This window comes from Mirounga leonina, unplaced genomic scaffold, assembly GCF_011800145.1.
Source record: "Mirounga leonina isolate KUSES-001 unplaced genomic scaffold, KU_Mleo_1.0 Mir_154, whole genome shotgun sequence".
Taxonomy (NCBI): Eukaryota; Metazoa; Chordata; class Mammalia; order Carnivora; family Phocidae; genus Mirounga; species Mirounga leonina.
In genome coordinates this window covers 1375933-1397981 of record NW_023270389.1, presented here as the reverse complement: position 1 = coordinate 1397981, position 22049 = coordinate 1375933, and the positions used below count along the sequence as shown (strand labels likewise).

General features: G+C 38.9%; 1 protein-coding gene across 4 annotated transcripts in view; it reads left to right on the top strand.

The window, feature by feature from the left end:
- ASH1L (ASH1 like histone lysine methyltransferase) overlaps positions 1-22049 on the top strand; it is a 192825-nt gene that overhangs the window by 120559 nt on the left and 50217 nt on the right. For all 4 annotated transcript variants that reach the window (XM_035009770.1, XM_035009771.1, XM_035009772.1 and 1 more), the window contains one exon: positions 11403-11497. In XM_035009770.1, the coding sequence (XP_034865661.1) occupies positions 11403-11497 (95 nt within the window). The remainder of the gene's footprint in view (positions 1-11402; positions 11498-22049) is intronic.

Sequence of the window (22049 nt, the reverse complement as noted above, 5' to 3'; positions counted from 1 at the left end):
GAAAGGACATTATTTCAGTTTATGCTTTTCCTATTCATCTAAGAAATACACTCCAAAATGCAGTAAATGCCAGATTTTGTCTTGAAAATTTGTATTGTGGGTGTGTATAAAAAAACAGTTTCTGTGGTCAATTATTATTACAGTTTGTATGCTCCCTTGACATTTATAGAGAGCTCTTATATACATTGTCATTTAAGTCAATTATATTTAAGTGCATCTGTCATAGTCCTAAACTCTTAGAGATTCAAAGCACAACAGTCTTTCAGATATGTTCTATTATGTTTTCCACTACAACAGTGTTTTAATTTAACTCCAATACAGTTTTTTTTACATTTCACCTTGATTTGGGTCCTATCTTTCCTGTAGTTATTTGGTGTTAAAGAAATATATTTAAACACGAATCTAAATAAATTCTATTACCAGAGTAAATTAGATTATTATACAAAATTTGATATTTTCCCTATTTCATATATTTGTTCTCTATTTTTATGTATAGTCTGTGATAACTTAATAGATGATCACAAGATTGTACAGAAACACTATATACTTTTCATCCAGATTCATCCACTGTTGATACTAAGCCACTTCTTTCTCTATTTTCCTCCCTGCCTCACCTCTTCTCTTTTGTGTGTGTATGTCTCTCACTCTCTTCTCTCTCTCTCTCTCTCTCACACACACACACACACACACACTTTTTCCTCTGTTATTTGATGATAAGAAGTTATAGACATTCTGACACATTACTCATAAATATTTCAACATGTATTTCCTAAGACCAAAGGACATGTTCTTTTTTATTATTATTATTAAAGATTTTATTTATTTATTTGAGAGAGAGAGAGAGAGAGAGAGCACATGAGAGGGGGAGGGCCAGAGGGAGAAGCAGACTCCCTGCCGAGCAGGGAGCCCGATGGGGGACTCGATCCTGGGACTCCAGGATCATGACCTGAGCCGAAGGCAGTCGCCCAACCAACTGAGCCACCCAGGTGCCCCAAAAGGACATGTTCTTATATACACAGTATACAGATATTAAATTTAGGATCTTTAACATCACTACTGTACTTTTACCTGATGTACAGTTCATAATCAGCTTTCACTCATCATGTCAATAATGTCCTTTATAACAACTTTTTTAACAGATTCAGGATGCAGTATATGATCATGTATTACATCTCGTTGACAGGTTTGCTTATTCTCCTTTAATTTGGAACAGTGCTTCAGGCTGTGTTTGTCTTTCATCATTGACACTTTTGAAAAGTACAGAAGAGTTGTTTCATAAAAGGTCGTTAAATTTGAGTTTTTCTGATGTTTCTTCATGAATAGATAGTTTGTGCTTTTGGCAGGAGCACCACAAAATTGTGATGTTTTCTTCTTAGTGAATCAGGAAGCATAGGGTATCACTGTGCCATTGGTGATGCTCACTTTGATTGGCCACTGTGCCATCCAGCAGGTTATTTCATTGTGAAGTTTGAGTTTTCCTATATAATAATAAGTAATGTTTGCAGAGATGCTTTAAAAGTATGTTTTCAAACTTTCACCCGGTAGTTTTAGCATCTGTGTCTAATTTCTAAATTTTACATTCTTTTTCTAGTTTGAAATATAATTGACATATAAAATATTGGTTTCAGATATATAACATAATGATTCAATTTGTATATATTACTGTGAAATGATCGCCATCACCACACATACTTACAGTTTTGTTTCTTGTGATAAGAACTTTTAAGATCCACCACTCTCTTAGCAACTTTCAACTATGCAATACAGTATTATTATTAACTGAGGCCCCCACACTATGCACCACATCCCCAGGAATTGCTTATTTCATAACTGGAAGTTGGTTATCTTTTGGCCACCTTCACGAATTTCACCCACCCTGCAACTCTGCCTCTGGCAACTACCGGTCTGTTTTTTATATCTGTGAGTTTGGGGTTTTGTTGTTGTTCTTGAAGATTACACATATGCGATAGATTGTATGGCATTTGTCCTTCTCTGTCTCACTTATTTCACTTAGCATAATGCTTCAAGGTCCATCTGTGCTGTGACAAATGACAGGACATCCTTGTTTGAGAGAGAGTGAAGGGGAGGGAGAGAGAGTTTGTTGTTGTTTTTTTTAATTTATTTGGGGGAAAAAAAGATTTATTTATTTGAAAGGGTAGGGGAGAGGGGCAGAGAGAGACAGTCTTAAGCAGACTTCATGACACTGAGATCACGACCCGAGCCAAAACCAAGAGTCGGTCACTTAACAAACTCACCACTCAGGCACCCCAGAACGTCCTTCTTTTTTATGACTATATAGTACTCTTGTTTTTATGTGTGTACATACATACACACATTTTCTTTATCCTTTCATCTGCCAGTAGACACTGATGTTGTTTCCATGTTTTGGCTGTTGTAGATAATGCTGTAGTGAACACAAGGGTGCAGATCCTGTTTGTGTTTCCATTTTCTTTAGATAAATACCCAGAGATGGAATTGCTGGGCAATATGGTGGTTCTTTGAGGAATCTCCATGAAGTTCTTCATAGTGGATGTACAAATTTACATTCCCACCAATAGTGCACAAGGGTTAGCTTTTCTCCACATCCCCCAACACTTGTTATTTCTTGTTTTTTTTTTACAGTAGCCATTCTAGCAAGTGTGAGATGATATCTCATTATGGTTTTGACTTGCATTTCTGTGATGATTCTTGATGTTGAGCCCCCTTTTTCACGTAGCTGTTGGCCATTTGTATGTCTTCTTTGACATATTCAGATACTGTGCCCATTAATTGGATCATTTGTTTTGTTGATACTGGGTTATATGAGTTCTTTATATATTTTAGATATTAACCTCATATGATTTACAATTACTTTCTGTCATTCTGTAGTTTGCCTTTTCATTTTGTTGGTGGTTTCCTTTGCTGTACAAAAGCTTTTTAGTTTAAGGTAGTCTCACTTGTTTATTTTTAAATGCTTTTGTCACCCTTGTTTCTGGTGTCAAACCCAAAAATCATCACCGACACTGACATCAAGGAACTTAGCCCCTGTGTTCTCCTCTAGGAACTTCATAGTTTCAGGTCTTCCCTTTCAAGGCTGTGATCCCTTTTGAGGTGATTTTTGTGTGTGGTGTATGATAGGAGTTCAATTTGATTCTTTTGCATGTGGCTGTCCACTTTCCTCACCATTTATTGAAGAGACTGCCAGTTCGCCTTCGTATGTTCTTGGCTTCTTGGTCATAAATTAATTGACGGTTTGTGCTTGTGTTTATTTCTGGGTTCTCTCTTATGTTCTGTTCATATGTGTGCGTGTTATTATGCCAGGACTACACTATTTTGATTACTGTAGCTTCGTAGTATAGCTTGAAATCAGGAAGTGTGGTTCCTCCAGCTTTTTTATTATTTTTCTGTTGCTTTGGTCTTTTGTAATTCCACACAAATTTTGGGCTTGTTTGTTCCGCCAGTGGAACATGCCAGTGGAATTTTGACAGGCATTGCCCTGAATCTGTAGATTGCTTTGGATAGCACGGACATTTTAACAGTATTCTCCCAGCCCTTTAACATGGATTATCTTTCAGTTAATGATGCCTTCTTCAGTTTCTTTTATCAGTTTTTAGTGCACAAGTCTTTCACCTTTTTGGTTAAATTTGTTCCTATGTATTTTATTCTTTTTGCTGCTACTGAGAATGAGATTGTTTTCTTAATTTCTCTTTCTGATAGTTCATTATTAGTGTATAGAAATGCAACTGATTTTTATATTTTGATTTTTTTATCCTTCAGCTCCTGAATTTATCAGGTCTAACAATTTTTGTGGAGTATTTAGGGTTTTCTAAATGTAGTATCATGTCATTTGCAAATAGAGACAGCTTTACTCCTTCTTTCCAGCTTAGATACTCTTTATGTCTTGCCTAATTGCTCTGGCTAGGACTTTCAGTTCCATGTCCAATTAAAGTAGTGAGAGTGGGCATCCTTGTCTTGTGCCTGATCTTGGAGGAAAGCTTTCCATCCTTTCCACTGAGTGTGTTGTGAGCACTGTGCTTCTCATAGACAGCCTTTATTATGCTGACGTGCATGCCTTTGTGTCCACCTTGTTGAGAGTTTTTATCATGAATGGATGTTGAGTTTTGTCACATGCTTTTCTTGCATCTGTTGAGATGACCATATGATTTGTGTCCTTTGTTTTAGTTATTGTGGTATATCACATTGATTGTTTTTGCAGGTGTTGGACCATATTTATCCATGGCCTAAATCGCCGCTTGATCTTGGTGTATGTTCCTTTTAATGTATCTTTTTATTTGTTTTGCTGATAGTTTGCTGAGGATATTTGCACCTCTGTTCATGAGGAATATTGGCCTGCAATTTTGTTTTCTTTTAGTGTCCTGGTGTGGCTCTTTATTCTGTTCTCCTGATCTATCTTGTCTGTTTTTGTGCCATTACCATACTGTTTTGTTTACTACAGCTCTGTAGTATATCTTGAAATCTGGAACTGTGATACATCCAGCTTTGTTCCTCTTTCTCAAGATTGCTTTGGCTATTCAGAGTCTTTTATGGTTCCATACAACTTTTGGATTATTTGTTCTAGGTCTGTGAAAAATGTTGTTGGTATTTTTTTAACCTTTATTTATTCATTTATTTAAGCAATCTCTACACCCAGTGTGGGGCTCAAATTCACAACCCCAAGGTCAAGAGTTGTAGGCCCTTGCAACTAAGCCAGCCAGGTGCTCCATGTTGTTGGTACTTTGATAGGGATTGCATTGAAACTGTAGAATGCATTGGCTAATATGGACATTTTAACATTAATTCTTCTAGTGCATGAGCATGGAATGTCATTCCCTTTGTTTGTGTCATCTTCAGTTTCTTTTATCAGTGTCTTACAGTTTTCGGAGTGTAGGTCTCTCACCTCCTTGGTTAAATTTATTCCTAGTTATTTTATTCTTTTTGGTGCAGTTGTGTATAGGATTATTTTCTTTTTTTTTTTTTTTTTTAAGATTTTTTATTTTATTTTATTGAGAGAGACAGAGAGAGAGCATGAGAGAGAGGAGGGTCAGAGAGAGAAGCAGACCCCCTGCTGAGCAGGGAGCCCGATGCGGGACTCGATCCTGGGACTCCAGGATCATGACCCGAGCCAAAGGCAGTCGCCTAACCAACTGAGCCACCCAGGCGCCCCGGATTATTTTCTTAATTTCTGTTTCTGCTACTTACTTATTTAGTGTATAGAAACATAGCTGATTTCTGTGTATTGATTTTTATTTATTTATTTATTTATTTATTTATTTATTTGACAGAGAGAGAGAGACAGCGAGAGAGGGAACACAAGCAGGGGGAGTGGGAGAGGGAGAAGCAGGCTTCCCGCCGAGCAGGGATCCCGATGCAGGGCTCGATCCCAGGACCCTGAGATCATGACCGGAGCCGAAGGCAGTCGCTCAACCAACTGAGCCACCCAGGCGCCCCGAAATTTTTAATTTTATTTAATTTTTTTTTTAAGATTTTATTTATTTATTTGACAGAGAGACACAGCGAGAGAGGGAACACAAGCAGGGGGAGGGGGTGAGGGAGAAGCAGGCTTCCCGCGGAGCAGGGAGCCCGATGTGGGGCTGGACCCCAGGACCTTGGGATCATGACCTGAGCCGAAGGCAGACGCCCAACGACTGAGCCACCCAGGCGCCCCTGTGTATTGATTTTCTATCCTACAACTTTACTAAAGTCATTTATTGCTTCCAGTAATTTTTTGGTGGAATCTTTAGGGTTTTCTATGTGTAGTAGTATGTCATCTGCAAATATGGACAGTTAACTTCTTCCTTACCAATTTGGATGCCTTTTCCCTTTTTTTACGTGTCTGGTGTTTTGGTTAGGACTTCCAGTATTAGAAACTGGAGAGAGTGGGCATCCTTGTCTTGTGCCTGATCTTCGAAGAATTAGTTTATTCTTTTTCTGGTTCCTTGAGGTGTAAAGTTACATTGTTTGAGATCTTTCTTCTTTCTTAATGTAGGCCGTTAATCACTATGAACTTCCCTCTTGTAACTGCTTTCGCTATATTCCTTAATTTTGATGGATTGTATTTCCATTTTCATTTGCCTCAAGATTTTTTTTTCTTTTTGATTTCTTCATTGGCCCATTGTTGTCCAGTAGCATGTTTTCTAATCTCCACATATTTGTGAATTTTCCAGTTTTCTTCCTGTAGTTGATTTCTACTTTAATACCACTGTGGTTGGAAAATATGCTTGATATGATTTCAGTCTTCTTAAGTTTATCAAGATTTGTTTTATGATCTAACATTTGATCTGTCTTGGATAATGTTCCATGTGTACTTGAGAAGAATGTGTATTCTGTTGCTTTTGGATGGAATGTTCTGTATAAGTCTAAGGGTGTTTAATTAGAAGCCTACCCCTTGAGGCCATACCTATGAAGATAAGATAATAGGCCTGTTTCATGGAGAGACTGGGCATTTCTGTCTCCTGCCTATGAGCTGCTGAATGGGGGGGCAGGTAGCTGGTTAAAAACTGTTTCTCTGTTTGTTACAGTCCCTTAATAAACTGGTGAATGGGGGCACCTGGGTGGCTAAGTTGTTAAGCGTCTGTCTTCGGCTCAGGTCATGATTCCAGGGCCCTGGGATCGAGCCCCACATTGGGCTCCTTGCTCAGCGGGGAGCCTGCTTCTCCCTCTCCCACTCCCCCTGCTTGTGTTCCCTCTCTCACTGTCTCTCTCTCTGTCAAATAAACAAATAAAGTCTTTTAAAAAAAGAAGAAAAAGAAGTTCCTCAACGAATGCAGACATGCTACGAAGTTCTCCAGACTCTTCCAGTACCATGACTGCCATCACATGACAGGGCTCTCCAAGTCTAGGAGAAAAAGAAAGAAAAATCTTTCTTGATAAAAGGATAAAGTTTTGACAGTTATTTCAGTCCCTTATAGGAACATTAATATGCTTTTCTCCAAACTTAGAAATTCCCAATAGATAAAGCATCATTCACATTAATAAAATACGACTTACCTTTTGTTAACCTAGGGACTCGAACTTCCTTTTGATTTTCAGGTTCTCTTCACCTTATTTGTTTGCCAAACAAGACAGATTTCAGGATACTGGTATGTTCATTAAAGTCTGGATTCTGCCAGAAATCCCCGTATCCTCTCTCTGACAAGGTGCTGGAGCAAGCCCCTGGTTCGACTCAGCAGCTGTCTGGGAAATTTAGAAGAAGACATCTTAGTGGTTTCATTATTTGGGGCTTGGGGCCAAGATTAGAGATGACAAGATTTGAGAATAAGGTAATAAATGCCTGAAGTCAAGACATGGTTATAGACGGCATTTAAGATAAATATCATAACCATTAACAATCATTAGGAATGCTCGCTTTTTCTATTTTTTCTTAAATATTTGTATACTTTTTCTACCATTTGATGGTGGATTTGTCTGATTGAATTTGATATCTGCATTGCATTCAAATGATAAATGATTAAAACTAATAAATTACCAAAGAGAGAGAAAGCTGGCCACAAATCCTGAATGGGTTGCATTTATAAATAGAACATTATGAAAGGCAGATTACTTTCTTTTGATAAGAAAAGCACAAGGGTTTTTTCATTTACACACATATACACGGAAACAGTAGTCTCATTTTGCAGCTTCAGCCATTGGTCAGAAGTAAACGGCTGTCACAGAAACTTAGTGTTTAGCTTACTTTGTCTTGTGGCAGTTCTGTGTCTGAAATGGTTACTTTCATTCCTACAGATTTTCTCCTGAATGATTTGAACGATCAGTGTCACACACGCAGTGAATACCTTGGAAAATGACTAGGAGTGTTCAGAATCGAGACCCAACTGACAAAGAGCCACATTCTCTCTCTGTTGACCACTCTGCCCAGCTCACATGGAACAGAGTATTGGAAAATGAGAGAGAGAGTCCCATGCCGCTATCGCCAACAAGGAAAACAGTGGTCATGCCTGAAATTAGAACCAAAATCAGACGTGGCCAAGAGCTAGGAAAAGGATTTCTCACATGATTGTACTGTTCATAGCGGTGCCACAGATCCTGGACATCAGCGTTGCAGAATCAGGGATGAAGTTGTTTTTGTTAGAGAATCGGTCAGGAGTTGATGGGAGGTGCAATCAGGGGGGCTTGTGTTTCATTTGGTAGGTTGAGGACTACAAGTCTACCGGTGACCCTGGATTTTTTTGTAGTTTTGTGTGTTCGCTCTCCTCGGGGTGCCCAGTATTGCCCTCCCTGACCGCTGTCTGTCACCTGCTTGCTGACCCTCAGGGAAGCAGGGTGAAATGTGGGGTTTGCTTCCATTCCTGTTGTCACTAAATGGAACCTTTTATGTTCTCAATTTAATTTGCCTGGGTAAATCTTGAATCTAATAAAGTGTAGACCAAATTTTCTCTCATACAGAATGCTTGGTTCTAGACACAGTTGCTTTCTTACCCTATTTGACTTTGATTCATGATGAAGAAATACAATTTTTAGTTGGATTTAAAAAATTCCTATCTCTGGGGCGCCTGGGGGGCTCAGTCGGTTAAGCGTCTGCCTTCGGCTCAGGTCATGATTCCGGGGTCCTGGGATCGAGCCCCGCGTCAGGCTCCCTGCTCAGCAGTGAACCTGCTTCTCCCTCTCCCTCTGCCTGCTCCCCCTGCTGGTGTGCTCGCTCTCTCTCTCTCTCTCTCTCTCTCTCAGGTAGGTAGATAGATAAATCTCTGTTCATAGTTATTATTTTGGGTTTTTTAAAATGAGAAAAGTGGTTTTTAGATATAAGTAGAACAATCTCATACCATTGCTTTTCTTCTTTGAAACTGTTTCCCAAACTCCTTGCCAGTGCTTTAAACACTTCGCATGACCTCATTCACAATTTCTGACCTCGTCTGTACTCCTTCAGCCTCCCTTTATTTGCTCTAATTCTCCGGTCCCATTCCAGTTGTGATCTTCTACCAGATAATTTATTTCCTCTGCCTAGTCTTCCTCCGTTTCCCACATTCTGTCATTGCCGAGACCCAGTAACACTTAGAGCTGAGCTGAATGTCATCTCCTTAGAAAAGCCTACCTAGGGGCGCCTGGGTGGCTCAGTTGGTTGGGCGACTGCCTTCGGCTCAGGTCATGATCCTGGAGTCCCGGGATCGAGTCCCACATCGGGCTCCCTGCTCAGCGGGGAGTCTGCTTCTCCCTCTGACCCTCCCCCCTCTCATGCTCTCTCTATCTCATTCTCTCTCTCAAATAAATAAAATCTTAAAAAAAAAAAAGCCTACCCAGTTACTCTCTGTTCATCACATTTTAATTATTGGCCTAGCATTTATTATTTTCTGATTTTTTTTTTCTGTTTTCTTGGTTTTTCATACCTCCTTATTGTCTGTGTACCTAAGAACAGTGTAAACTGTCTTGTTCACCGCTGTCTCTTAGCACTTAGAACAGGACCTGGAAGGGCACCTGGGTGGCTCAGTCAGTTAAGCATCTGCCTTCGGCTCAGGTCATGATTCCAGGGTCCTGGGATCAAGTGCCCCGCCGGGCTTCTTGCTCAGCGGGGAGTCTGATTCTCCCTCTCCTTCTGCCCCTCCCCCTGCTTGTGCTCTCTCTCTCTCTCTCTCTCAAATAAATAAATAAAATCTTAAAAAAAAAAAAAAAAAACAAAGAAAAGAACAGGACCTGGACTTAGTGCTTAGTAATTGTTGAATAAATAAATGAATGATCTAGTAGAAGGAACCAGTGTTCAAATTTAAGAACTTCAGGTTCTACAAATAACTTATTTTGGGAGCCTCACTTTTTTTACCTGCTTGTTACAAAATAGAATAGACTTGGTTTTTAAAAAGCAGTATGTTGTGATTCACAGGGAAAAGACATACATCAGCCTTGCCTTATTTACTGGAACTTAATGGCAAAATAAAACCAGAGTAGACTAAGTGAGGCTCTCCTGAAACCATTTTTTCTCTCTTTTTCTTCCTTTCCTTTTTATTTCCTTCTTTTTTTTCCCCCTTTTATGTATTTGTGAAATGTCTTAAGACTGATCTCATACCAAACATTAGAAACACAGACCAGTAAGACAAGTAGAAGAGGTAAGTCTATGGAGACATTGGGGAATAAAATAAAAAGAGTAGTCAGTGAGTAGAAGCTGGGCAAGAAACTGAGGTTTTTATCTTAAATCTCCTTAATAGCTACTAAAAATAAGGCAAGTCACTTGACTTCATAGAGCATCTGTTTTCAAATTTGTAAACTAGAGCTAACATTTCTTCTTCCCTACTTCATAGGATTGATATAAATGATAATGTGTGAAAGTACTTTATAAATCATCAGGGACAGGGAGCATGCGACTCTTGATCACGGAGTTGTGGGTTCAAGCCCCACATTGGGTGTAGAGCTTACTTAAAAGATTTTTTTTTAAATCTTTTTTTTGGGCGCCTGGGTGGCTCAGATGGTTGGGCGTCTGCCTTCGGCTCAGGTCATGATCTCAGGGTCCTGGGATCGAGTCCCGCATCAGGTTCCCTGCTCAGTGCAGAGCCTGCTTCTCCCTCTCCCTCTGCCACTCCCTCTGCTTGTGCTCTTCTGTCTATCTCTCTGTCAAATAAATAAATAAAATCTTTAAAAAAAAAAAAACAAACTTTTTTTTTAAAGATTTAAAGTCCAACTCTTGATTTCAGCTCAGGTCGTGATCTCAGGGTCATGGGATCATGCCCTGAGTCAGGTTCCGCACTCAGCGGGGAATCTGCTTGTCCCTCTCCCTGTGCTCCTCCCCCTGCTTGCACTCTCTCTCTCTCAAATAAATGAATAAATAAAATCTAAAAAAAAATAATAAATGTTGAAAATAATACGTACATACATACTATAAATTATTGGCCAAGTATAAAGTAATTATTATGATCAGATCTGAAATTTAGGTTCCTTTTGCAAAACTGCTGGAAAATGCTAACATGGCTCTTTTTTATGTATAATTCCTAAAAGACAATTCCAAAAATACAGATTCTAAAAATACATGAATGTACTTGATATCCTTCCCCCAAAAAATATGCATTTAAAATTTAAGCCGGGACGCCTGGGTGGCTCAGTCGTTAAGCATCTGCCTTCAGCTCAGGTCATGATCCCAGGGTCCTGGGATCGAGCCCTGCATCTGGGAAGCCTGCTTCTCCCTCTCCTACTCCCCCTGCTTGTGTTCTGTCTCTCTCTCTGTCAAATAAATAAATAAAATCTTTAAAAAAATAAAATAAAATTTAAGCCACTGTTAAAACAAATACTTTTTTTAAGATTTTATTTGTTTATTTGACAGAGGGAGCGCAAGCATAAGCCAGGGGAATGGCAGGGAGAGGGAGAGCAAGAAGCCGGATGCTTAACCGACTGAGCCACCCAGGCACCCCAAAACAAATAACTCTTGACAGAGGATCTATTTTCTGTATTTGACCCACAGGAAGAGGTTTCATTGCCTCTGATTATTTTCCATTCTTTTCTGATCACAGCCCAAAGAGCCGATTGATCCAATTAAAGAAAGAGAAGCTGGAATACACTCCAGGAGAGCATGAGTATGGACTGTTCCCAGCCCCCATTCATGTTGGTGAGTACTCAATATATACAATATGTTGCTAAGAAGAAATGGTATTTCTTGAGTTTGGATGAAATGGCTTTGTGTTCTTATTATTTCTGCATCTCCAATGAGGTTGAGCTCTTTCTTTACCGTTTAATTTATACTCAGTCTGAAGAATTCTGCAAATTCTTTGCCATCAAGGAGTCAAAATGACATAAATCTTCCTTACTCGAGTTTTAATAATAAAAAACACTATGTGTGTAGCGTTTGATTCCCTGAGTTATGACATCTAGGAAAACCCAGCTATTCACCACTTCAGTTTCAAACATTTTCCATGTTCAGAAAGAGATGATTTATGGATATGTAATAATCAACAGAAGAGAGCCACTACTTTTCCTGATCATTTATCTGCTTGAAAATTGAGCCAGAATTATCCTTCTATTCATTTTGGGGGGAAATGTCAAGGCTTTGTTTAGCATCAGTGTAATAGTGCCTTCTGGGATCCTACTGTTGAGCTTACCAGATGAGTAACAGGTACCTTGAAGTGATCCTGGATGCCTCCTGTTCTGACAGAGCCACATCCAGTCCATCCCCCCGAGTTCTGCTGTTGCCATCCCTGCAGTACATCCCACTTGTTTGCAGATCCTATTGTCACTCTCAAGTGCATCCCACACTTAACTTCCACTCAGACTCCTGCAGCAGCCTTCTGACGCATGTGTCCATTTCCATTCCTGCTCCCCTCCACATCACTCTCCACACAGAAAAGAAATGATCTTATAACTTAAACTAGATTATACTTAAAAAACCTTAGAGTGTCTTACTGTTAGAGTAAAGTATAAGCTCCTTACTGTAGCTTTTAAGAATGACCTGGTCCCGGGTGCACCTGGGTGGCTCAGTTGCTTAAATGTCCAACTCTTGATTTCCGCTCACCTGGGTTCAAGCCCCTCATCAGGCTCCACACGCAGCAGGGAGTCTGCTTCAGGATTTTCGCTCCCTCTGCCCCTCCCCCCCCAAATAAATCTTTAAAAAAAAGAGAGAGAGAGAATGATCTGGTCCCCAACGACCCACCCTTCCCCATCATCCCTGTCTCTCTGTTCCCATCTCTCCCTTACCTGCTGTTTGATGTCTTGCTGGTCTTCTTTCAGGTCCTAGAACAGACTAAGGCCTTTCCCACCAGAGTATCCATATGCTTATTATTCTCGCTGACTAAAAAGCTATTCTTATTCTTCCCATGGTTGGTTTCTTATTCTTTAAGGATGAGCTTAATGTCAATATCCACTTAAATGTCATTTTCTTTAAAATTTTTTCCTGATTGTCCCATCAAAGAGGGTCCCTCCCTTTATATCACAGCACCCTGTTCATTTCTTTCTATAATCCATGACTACTCTGTTTCCTCATTAGTTATCTGTCTCCCTCATTAGATTATAAGCTCCAGGTGCAGGATCATTTGTCTCCCTTATTCTCCTTTGATTTCCTAGTGCCCGGTACATAATAGAACTTTAACAAATACATGTACAAATGAAAGTAAAGGAGGAGAAATCAGGACACTCTATTGAATTGGAAGTGACAGGAGCAGCTTACTTATGTAGTAGATGTAGACCCTGTGCATTACAGTGTTCTCTTTATGCTTCTCTTGAGCTTCATGACTATGGGACTCTTCTCTGTGTTATGATTATCAAATCCCCTTTTTCTTCCCAGAAGACCCAGTACCAGCAGTGTATTTAAAGGAGCAAGCATAGACGACACGTTCTGCAATAAAGATTAGTTTGCTTTAGTTATTCTGTACTAGGTGGATGGAGAATGGTTTAACTCCAACTTGAAGTTCCAAGGTTTAGTTCTCTTACCTTGATGAAGGTGAGAGTCAGTTCCACGTTCTCCGGGATCACTGCCAAGGTTCTTCTGAACGAGTGTTTTGTTGTTACAGTGATGTCACAACACTGGAAGCAGAGTCTCAGCAGATGTAGCTGTTTCCTAGAATCTGATCATAATAAATAGGCTTAGAAAGGAAGTCATTTAAAAGACCCATTTAACGAAAAACATGACCACTTTGGTCTTACTGGTTTTGTCCTGGCTGGGATCTAACTTAAGTCTTAAAACGAAGCTCTAACTTCATTCAAGGGGATGAAGGTGTCCGTTCATTCCAAGGAAGATAGGAAGAATAATAGGCCAGTATCTCTCTATCTCTTGCACAAATAGTGGTTAAGAGGTCAAGAATAGAAATCCCTTAATTTAAATAAAGATTTTATCTCCACATCCCCATTTTAATGTCCCACAAAGACTAATATGTACTCAGTATCTGCAAAGTGGGAAAATAATGGGAAAACCTGTCCAAGTGTAGTGGGTCTTTTTCCCTGTGAAACAAGGTTTAAAATCAGGCTGTTGCAGGACAGATTTTTTTTTTTTTTTTCTGGACAGTGCTATTTTGTTGTTCAAATAATATTTTATGATTACGTTAGAGTAGTGAGCCAGTAAGTTGTTCTGAACAGGTGATTTCCAGTATCATGTAAGTAAAAAGCATGACTTTGAGTCAGCCGGACCTCAGTTCATCTCTGTCTTTGCTGTATTAGTTGTATGAATAAAGTAGTTATAAAAATAGAATAATAATGCATCTTACCATTGATAAGAGTCAGAATCAATAAATGGAAAATCGTGTTTATTTTTAAACGCTTAACTAAGGAAATCAGGTTTCTTTATCTTATTAGAGAAGTGCATTTCAAATAGAGTTTTACTTCTCATGATACTTTCCAAAATGTATATTATACCCTTAAATTTATAGTCGATTGATTTTTGATGAGTGCCATGACAGTTGAACGAGGAAAGCATGGTATTTTCGGTAGATGGTTCTGTGATAACTGGATACACACATACAAAAGGTTGAAGTTGGACCCTTGCCTCACACCATTTAAAAAAAAATTGACTCAGCATGGATCATCAGCCTAAATACAACAGCTAAAACTATAAAACTCTTGAAGAAAACATAGGAGGAAATTTTCATGACCTTGGATTGGGCAGTAATTTCTTAGCTATAACACCCAAATCCTGTGCAACAAAAGAAAAAAACACAAATTGAACTTGGCCAATATCTAAAACTTTTGTGCTTCAAAAACACCACTAAGAAAATGAACAAACAATGCACAGAATGGGAGAAATACTTGCAAATTATGTATCAAGAGACTAGTATCCAAAAACCCATACATATAAAGGACCGTTGAGAATCAATATTAAAAAGACAACACGATTTTTTAAGTGGGTAAATTGTTTGAATAGACACTTCTCCAGAAGAGATCTACACATGGCCAATAAACACGTGAAAATATGCTCAACATCATTAGTTGTTAGGTAAATGGAAATCAAAACCATAATGAGATACCATCTCACACTCACTAGGATGACTTTAATTAAAGGATTGATGCATAATGTGAAGAAATTGAAAACCTCATGCATTGTTGGTGGGAACGTAAAGTGGTATAACCCTCTTTGGAAAACATTTTGGCAGGTCCTCAAAAAGTTAAACCTATAGTTACCATATGACCCAGCAGTTCTGCTGCTAGGTATCTAACCAATAGAATTGAAAGCACATGTCCACACAAAAACTTAGACAGAAATGTACATAGCAGCAATGTTCATAATAGCCAACAGGTGGAAGCAACCCAACTTTCCCAGTGGATAAATGGATTAACAAAATGTGGTCTGTGCATACGGTGGGATGTTCTTTGGCAATAACAAGAAATGAGGTACTGTCGGTCTCCTGGGTGGCTCAGTTGGTTAAGCTTCTGCCTTCAGCTCAGGTCGTGATCCCAGGGTCCTGGGATGGAGTCCCAAGTTGGGCTCCCTGCTCAGTGGGGAGCCTGCTTCTCCCTCTCCCTCTGCTGCACCCCCTGCTTTCTCTCTCTCTCTCTCTGTCAAATAAATAAAATCTTTAAAAAAGAAAGAAAGAAAGAAAAGAAATGAGGTACCGAGACAGGTAACAAAATGGATGAAGTATGAAAACATTACGCTATATAAAAGGGGATAGTCACACAATGCCATGTGCTTTATGATTCCTTTTTTTTTTTTTTAAGGTTTATTTTTTAAGTACTCTCCATACCCATGATCCTGAGATCAAGAGTCACATGCTCCATCGACTGAGCCAGCCAGGGGCCCCAAAATCTGGGTTTTTTTAAATTAGGTCCCCACCTTTCTCATTTTAATAGAGAGCGTTTTTTTTAATAGATTTTATTTGTGACAACACTGTATTTGATGTATTATTTTTTAAATAAGCTCTATGGCCAATGTGGGGCTTAATCTCAAGACCCTGAGATCAAGAGTCAAACGCTGTACTGACTTTGCCAGCCAGGCGCTTCTGTAGAGATTTATTTTAAGGGTCACACCCTCGTGGCAACTGGCAAGTCCAAAATCTACAGGGCAGGCAGGCAGCGTGGAGACCCAGGGGAGGGTTGATTTCACAGCTCAAGGAGTCGGAGGACAGTCTACGGAAAGAATTCCCTGTGGAGGTCAGTCTTTTTTCTTACTAAGAGTTTCAACTGTTTGGATGAATCCCACCCACATTATGGAGGGTAATCTGCTTGACTCACAATCTTGTGATATAAATGTTAATGTCATCTAACAATTACCTTCACAGACACATCTAGAATAACGTTTGACCAACTATCTGTTGACACAGAAAATTAACCGTCACCAGAACTCCATGTACTAAAACCCACTGCACGGTACACTTAAAAAGAATGTATTTTATGGTATGTGAATTATGCCTCAGAAAAGCTGTTATCTTGAAAGTGTAGTTATGTTGTTTTAATCAGGCCTATATTAATCAAAATTATAGTGATACACAATGCAAAAGAAAAATTGTGATGCTTTGAGTCTTATGGTCACAGGTATTTTTTCTTATTTAAATTCAATTAATTAACATATAATATATTATTATTTTCAGAGGTAGAGGTCAGTGATTCATCAGTCTTATTACCCAGTGCTCATTACATTACATGCCTTCCTTAATGTCCATCACCTAGCTACCCCATCCCTCACAGGTATTTTTTTTTTTTAACAGACTGATTTTTTTTTTTTTTAAGATTTTATTTATTTATTTGAAAGAGAGAGAATGAGAGAGAGCACATGAGAGAGGGGAGGGTCAGAGGGAGAAGCAGACTCCCTGCCGAGCAGGGAGCCCGATGCGGGACTCCATCCGGGGACTCCAGGATCATGACCTGAGCCGAAGGCAGTCGCTTAACCAACTGAGCCACCCAGGCGCCCCCTCACAGGTACTTTTAAATGTGAATTGGAACACTTTTTTATGGAGTAAGGGGATAGCTTCAATAAAAGAACTTTAAACATGAAAAAATATATAATATTAAGACAAAATCCTCTGGAATAAGTGGAATAGAGATAATGTTCAAAGACAGGAGATTATTTAAATTTCTAAATGTTAAAGAAGAGAATATTCCTTTTTTAATGAATAATGGTAAGTATTGAATCTTTATAGTATGCAGATTCATCATTTTAAAATGACAAAACTATATATTACATCATTTGTAGGGGTGGGGCGCCTGGCTGGCTCAGTCTGTAGAGCATGGGACTCTTGATCTCGGGCTCATGAGTTTAGTCCCCCTGTTGGGTGTAGAGATTACCTAAAAATAAACTCTTAAAAAAAAAATTATAAGGGGATTCATAGTTTTTCAAAATTCTTCTGGGGAGTATGGGAGCAAAAAAATGTGAGGACATGGTCTTTCACATTTGGCTTTTGGAATCAGGCCACGATTCAGATTCTACCTCCACCAATTACTACCTGTCTTACCTTGGGCAAGCTGACACATCTCAAGGCTTCACATTCTTTATTGTAAAATTGAAATTAATAGGAATATTCAATAAAATAATGCATGTAAGATATGTAACACATTACCTAGCACATAGTAATCATTTCATAAAAGATAACTACTGAATCAGAGTTTTTTTTTTATGGTAGAATACCAGTCAACAAAAATGTGTTACTTAGTACATAGCTATTACCTCTGGCAGTTATTATTAAATATATTATGTTGCCTTTTCTTGCTGAGCTCAGAAAATAATTCAGAATTCTTTTCAACACAGCTCTTCTTGGTTGCTACTGCTAGTCATTGAGATTTATGCCAAATCTTGACTGCTTTTCCTGATATAGTGGAGAGAACATAGGCCTTTATGTGCAAAATGGATTAAAATAGCAGACCTAAGACTTACTCTGAGAAAGGCCTGCTTGCAAGGTTGGGCATTGGCGGCATCTGGGACTTGAATGGCGAACATTTTCCTCTGTCAGTATAAAACCCTCCTGAATGGGAAAGCGTCTTACTGTGCCTGCTCTGTATAAACTGCGTAATTTCTGCTCAACACCTGCTTTCATTTGAAGACTCTGGAATTTGGTACATTTTAGAGAGTACCTGTATGATCAGCCACCGATCAAAACCTTGGGCACTGAGTTTGTAATGAGCATCCTTGAAAGACATTTCACATGTGTTGTCCCAGTATATTGCCAAAGATTACATCCCGTGTGACTCCATTGGGCGGACAATTTGTATAAGCTTGTGCCTCATTTCCTCTGTGTTTTGCCCAGTGCACTTTTCCCCTTTACTGATTTTGCTTTGTATCCTTTTGCTGTAATGAAGTATAGCTATGAGTATGACCATGTGCTGAGTCCTGTGAGTCAGGAAACCTGAAGGTGGTCTTGGCCTAGACACACCTCAGAGTCAAACGCAGACGGACTGCTCTTCCCATTCCAGCTCTTGTAGCCAGATGATCGTGAACAACTTATTTATGCACTCTACATCTCAGCATCTTCATGTATGTATTGCAGTTACTCCCAACCTGAGTTGTGAGGATTAAGTAATACTTATTTTGCACTTAACAGAGTGAATACCCTTTCCCCTTGATTTACTGTAACTAAGTACTCAGTGACAGTGAGAAGAGCAAAGCCATCCCAGTCATTCCTAGAAAACAGGTATCTGTAGAAAGAAGGAAATAATAAAGACTAGAAGTCAATAAAATATTAAAAAGACAATAAGGAAACAAGTTCAAACAGAGCAACAAAATTGATAACCTCTAGATACAACGAACAAGAAAAAATAAGAGATCACAGAAATTAACCAGTGTCTGTACTTAGGTCCCGTAGTTATTAAGAGGCCAATAAGGAAATGTGAGAAATAACTTTATGCCAATTCATTTAGCAATGTATATGAAATGGATAAATTCCCTAATAAATACAACTTAACAAAGCTAATTCAAAAAGAAATAGAATATCAGAATATCTGAATAGCCTGTATCATTTAAAGAAATTTAGTTCTTGGGCGCCTGGGTGGCTCAGTCGGTTGAGCGACTGCCTTCGGCTCAGGTCACAATCCCAGGGTCCTGGGATCGAGTCCCACATCGGGCTCCCTGCTCTGCGGGGAGCCTGCTTCTCCCTCTCCCACTCCGCCTGCTTGTGTTCCCTCTCTCGCTGTGTGTCTCTCTCTCAAAATAAATAAATAAAATCTTTAAAAAAGAAAAATAAAATAAAGAAATTTAGTTCTTTATCAAATCCTACACATAAAAAATGTCAGAACTTAATGGCTTCCCTTGTGAGCTGTTTCCTCATTGAGAACAAAATAACACCAGTCTTACACAAAGACTTTCAGAAAGTAGAGAACACTTCCCAGCTCATTTTATGAGGCTAATGTAACCCTGGTAAAAAACCTGACAAAAACTTGAGGGGGAAAAACAGCTACAGAACGAAGTTGAGAAACATACAGGCAGAAACTCTTAGAGGTAGAATGGCATCTCCCCAGTCTTACAAAAGGCATCTACAGTTAACATCATACTTAAAGGTGAAATATGCAGTGTTTCCTCCTGAAATTGGAAAGAAGGTAAAAATGTCCACCCTCACTACTTCTGTTCAGCATTATTCTGGATATTCTAGCCAGTGCAGTAAGGCAGGAAGATGAAAAAAAGTCATAAAGATCAGGAAGGAAGAAGTAAAACTGTTCCTGCTTACAGATTACATGATAAATCCAAAGAGATACCCCAAAATCTGCTGCAACTTTTTTAGCAAAGTTACAGGAAACAAAATCGGTATACAAGAATCCATTGTATTCTTGTAAAACTTAACTGCTCTTACCATACCATCCAACAAGGGCAGTCCTTGGTGTTTACCCAAAGAAGTTGAAAACTGTCTACATGATAACCTGCACACACATTTTATAGCTACTTTATTCATAACTCCCCAAACTTGGAAGATACCAAGATGTCCTTCAATAGGTGAATGGATAAACTGGTATAGCTAGACAATAGAATATTATTCAGCACTAAAAGGAAATGAGATGTCAAGCCCTGAGAAGACATGGAGAAACTTTAAAGTCATTGTACTAAGTGAAAGAAGCCAATCTGAAAAGGCTACATACACAGTGTATGATTCCAACTATGTGACATTCTGGAAAAGGCAAAACTGTGGAGACGTTAATAATATCAGCAGTTGAGGGTAAAAGAGGGATGAACCAGCAGAGCGCAGAGATTTTTAGGTCAGTGAAACTACCTAATGACATGGATACATGTCATTAATACATTTTTTCCAAAGCCATAGAATATACAAGACCAAGAGCGAATCCTAATGTAAACTATGAACGCCAGTGATAATGATATGTCAGTGTGGGTTCAGCAGTTAGTAATCAATGTGCCACTCTGGTCAGGAATGTTGGTAACGGGGTAGGCTGTGTTTGTTTAGGGGCAGTGTGTGTATTGGAAATCTCTGTACCTTGCTCAATACTGCTTTGAACCTAAGACTGCTCTAAAAAACTATTTTTTTAAAGAACATTTATAATAGCGTAACAGAATTGAAGTAATTAGAAATAAATGTATCCAAAAAGAGGCAAGAACTTTATACTGAAAATTAAAACATTTATCAGAGAAATTAAAGAAGACCTAAATAAATGGAGAAATGCCACATTTAGAGATAGGGAGCCTCAGTTGTTATATTCCATGCAACGTAGATTGTTACCAGCAGACTTTTCTGTAAAAATTGATAAGCTGATTTTTCTAAAATTTATATGGAGATGCAAAGAACCTGGAATATTCAAAGTGATCTTTAAAAAAATGTGTTTTTTTCCCCCAAGACTTACATTATCTGATTCCCAGAGTTACTATAAAGCAAGTTTAACCTTTAAATTGGCTTTAGAGGTGCATAGGCGGAGCACACAACTTTTGATCCCAGGGTCATGAGTTCAAGCCCCATGTTGGGCATAGAGCCCTCTTAAAAAATAACAATAATGGGCGCCTGGGTGGCTCAGTTGGTTAGGCGTCTGCCTTCGGCTCGGGTCATGATCCTGGAGTCCCTGGATCGAGTCCCGCATCGGGCTCCCTGCTCGGCAGGGAGTCTGCTTCTCCCTCTGACCCTCCTCCCTCTCATGCTCTATCTCATTCTCTCTGTCTCAAATAAATAAATAAAATCTTTAAAAAAAAAAAATGTAAACCTATTCATCAAAGACACTATTATAAAAACAGACAGACAAAGCACAAACTGGGAGAAAATATTTACAAATTGTATATATCCTGAATACATAACAAACTCCTACAAATGAATTTAAATAAAAAAGACAACCCAATTTTATTTTTATTTTATTTTTTTAAACACACAGCCCAATTTTGAAGTGAAGATTTGAACACACTTTACCAAAGGAAATATACACATGGCCAATTAACACGTGAAAAATACTCATCAGTCATAACTCATCAAAGAAATTCAAATTAAAGCTGCAATGAGTTGGCATAACCAAAACGTTTACAAACAGTTGTGGGAGAGTAAAATGGCACGACTTTTTAAAAAACTCTGGCAGGGACGCCTGGGTGGCTCAGTCATTAAGCGTCTGCCTTTGGCTCAGGTCATGATCTCAGGGTCCTGGGATCGAGCCCCATGTCAGGCTCCCTGCTCAGTGGGGAGTCTGCTTCTCCCTCTGTCCCTCTCCCCTGCTTGTGCTCTCTCTCTCGCTCGCTGTCTCTCAAATAAATAAAATCTTTAAAAAAAAAAAAAAAAAAGCTCTGGCAGCTTTTATAAAAGTAAACATAAACCTACCAGACAGAAATCAATACATATGTGTGTAAGAATGTTCATGGTACCTTCATTCGTAATGGCTATAAACTAGAGATAGTCCAGGTACCCATCAATACAATGGATACATAAACCGGTGTATTCATAAATGGGCTATTAGCCAGCAATTAAAAGGGAAAAAAAATTATGATTGACATGCTTGCGCCTCATGGAAAATGAAGTAGACATACTTTTCCTTGTTCTGATAAATATGAGTAAAAACATAAAAAGGTCTTATTACAATGTTACATTTTATAGATCATAATAAAAAGGAGACTCTAAAAAGTGGAGAGAAGGCAGACCAACTAGGAACCTTGGGACTGAGGAACTTCATGGTGATGAGTTCCCTGAGTTGTCTTTTTACCTCATATTCTGTGAGGTAAAACTTGAAGCTGAGAAAGCTAGCAACCTGGAAATTCCATTCGGCACAAACAAAGCAAGTAAAGAAAAGCCTGTTTTCTACAGCCAAAAGTAAGGGAAAGGGTCAACCTAGCAAGACAGAAA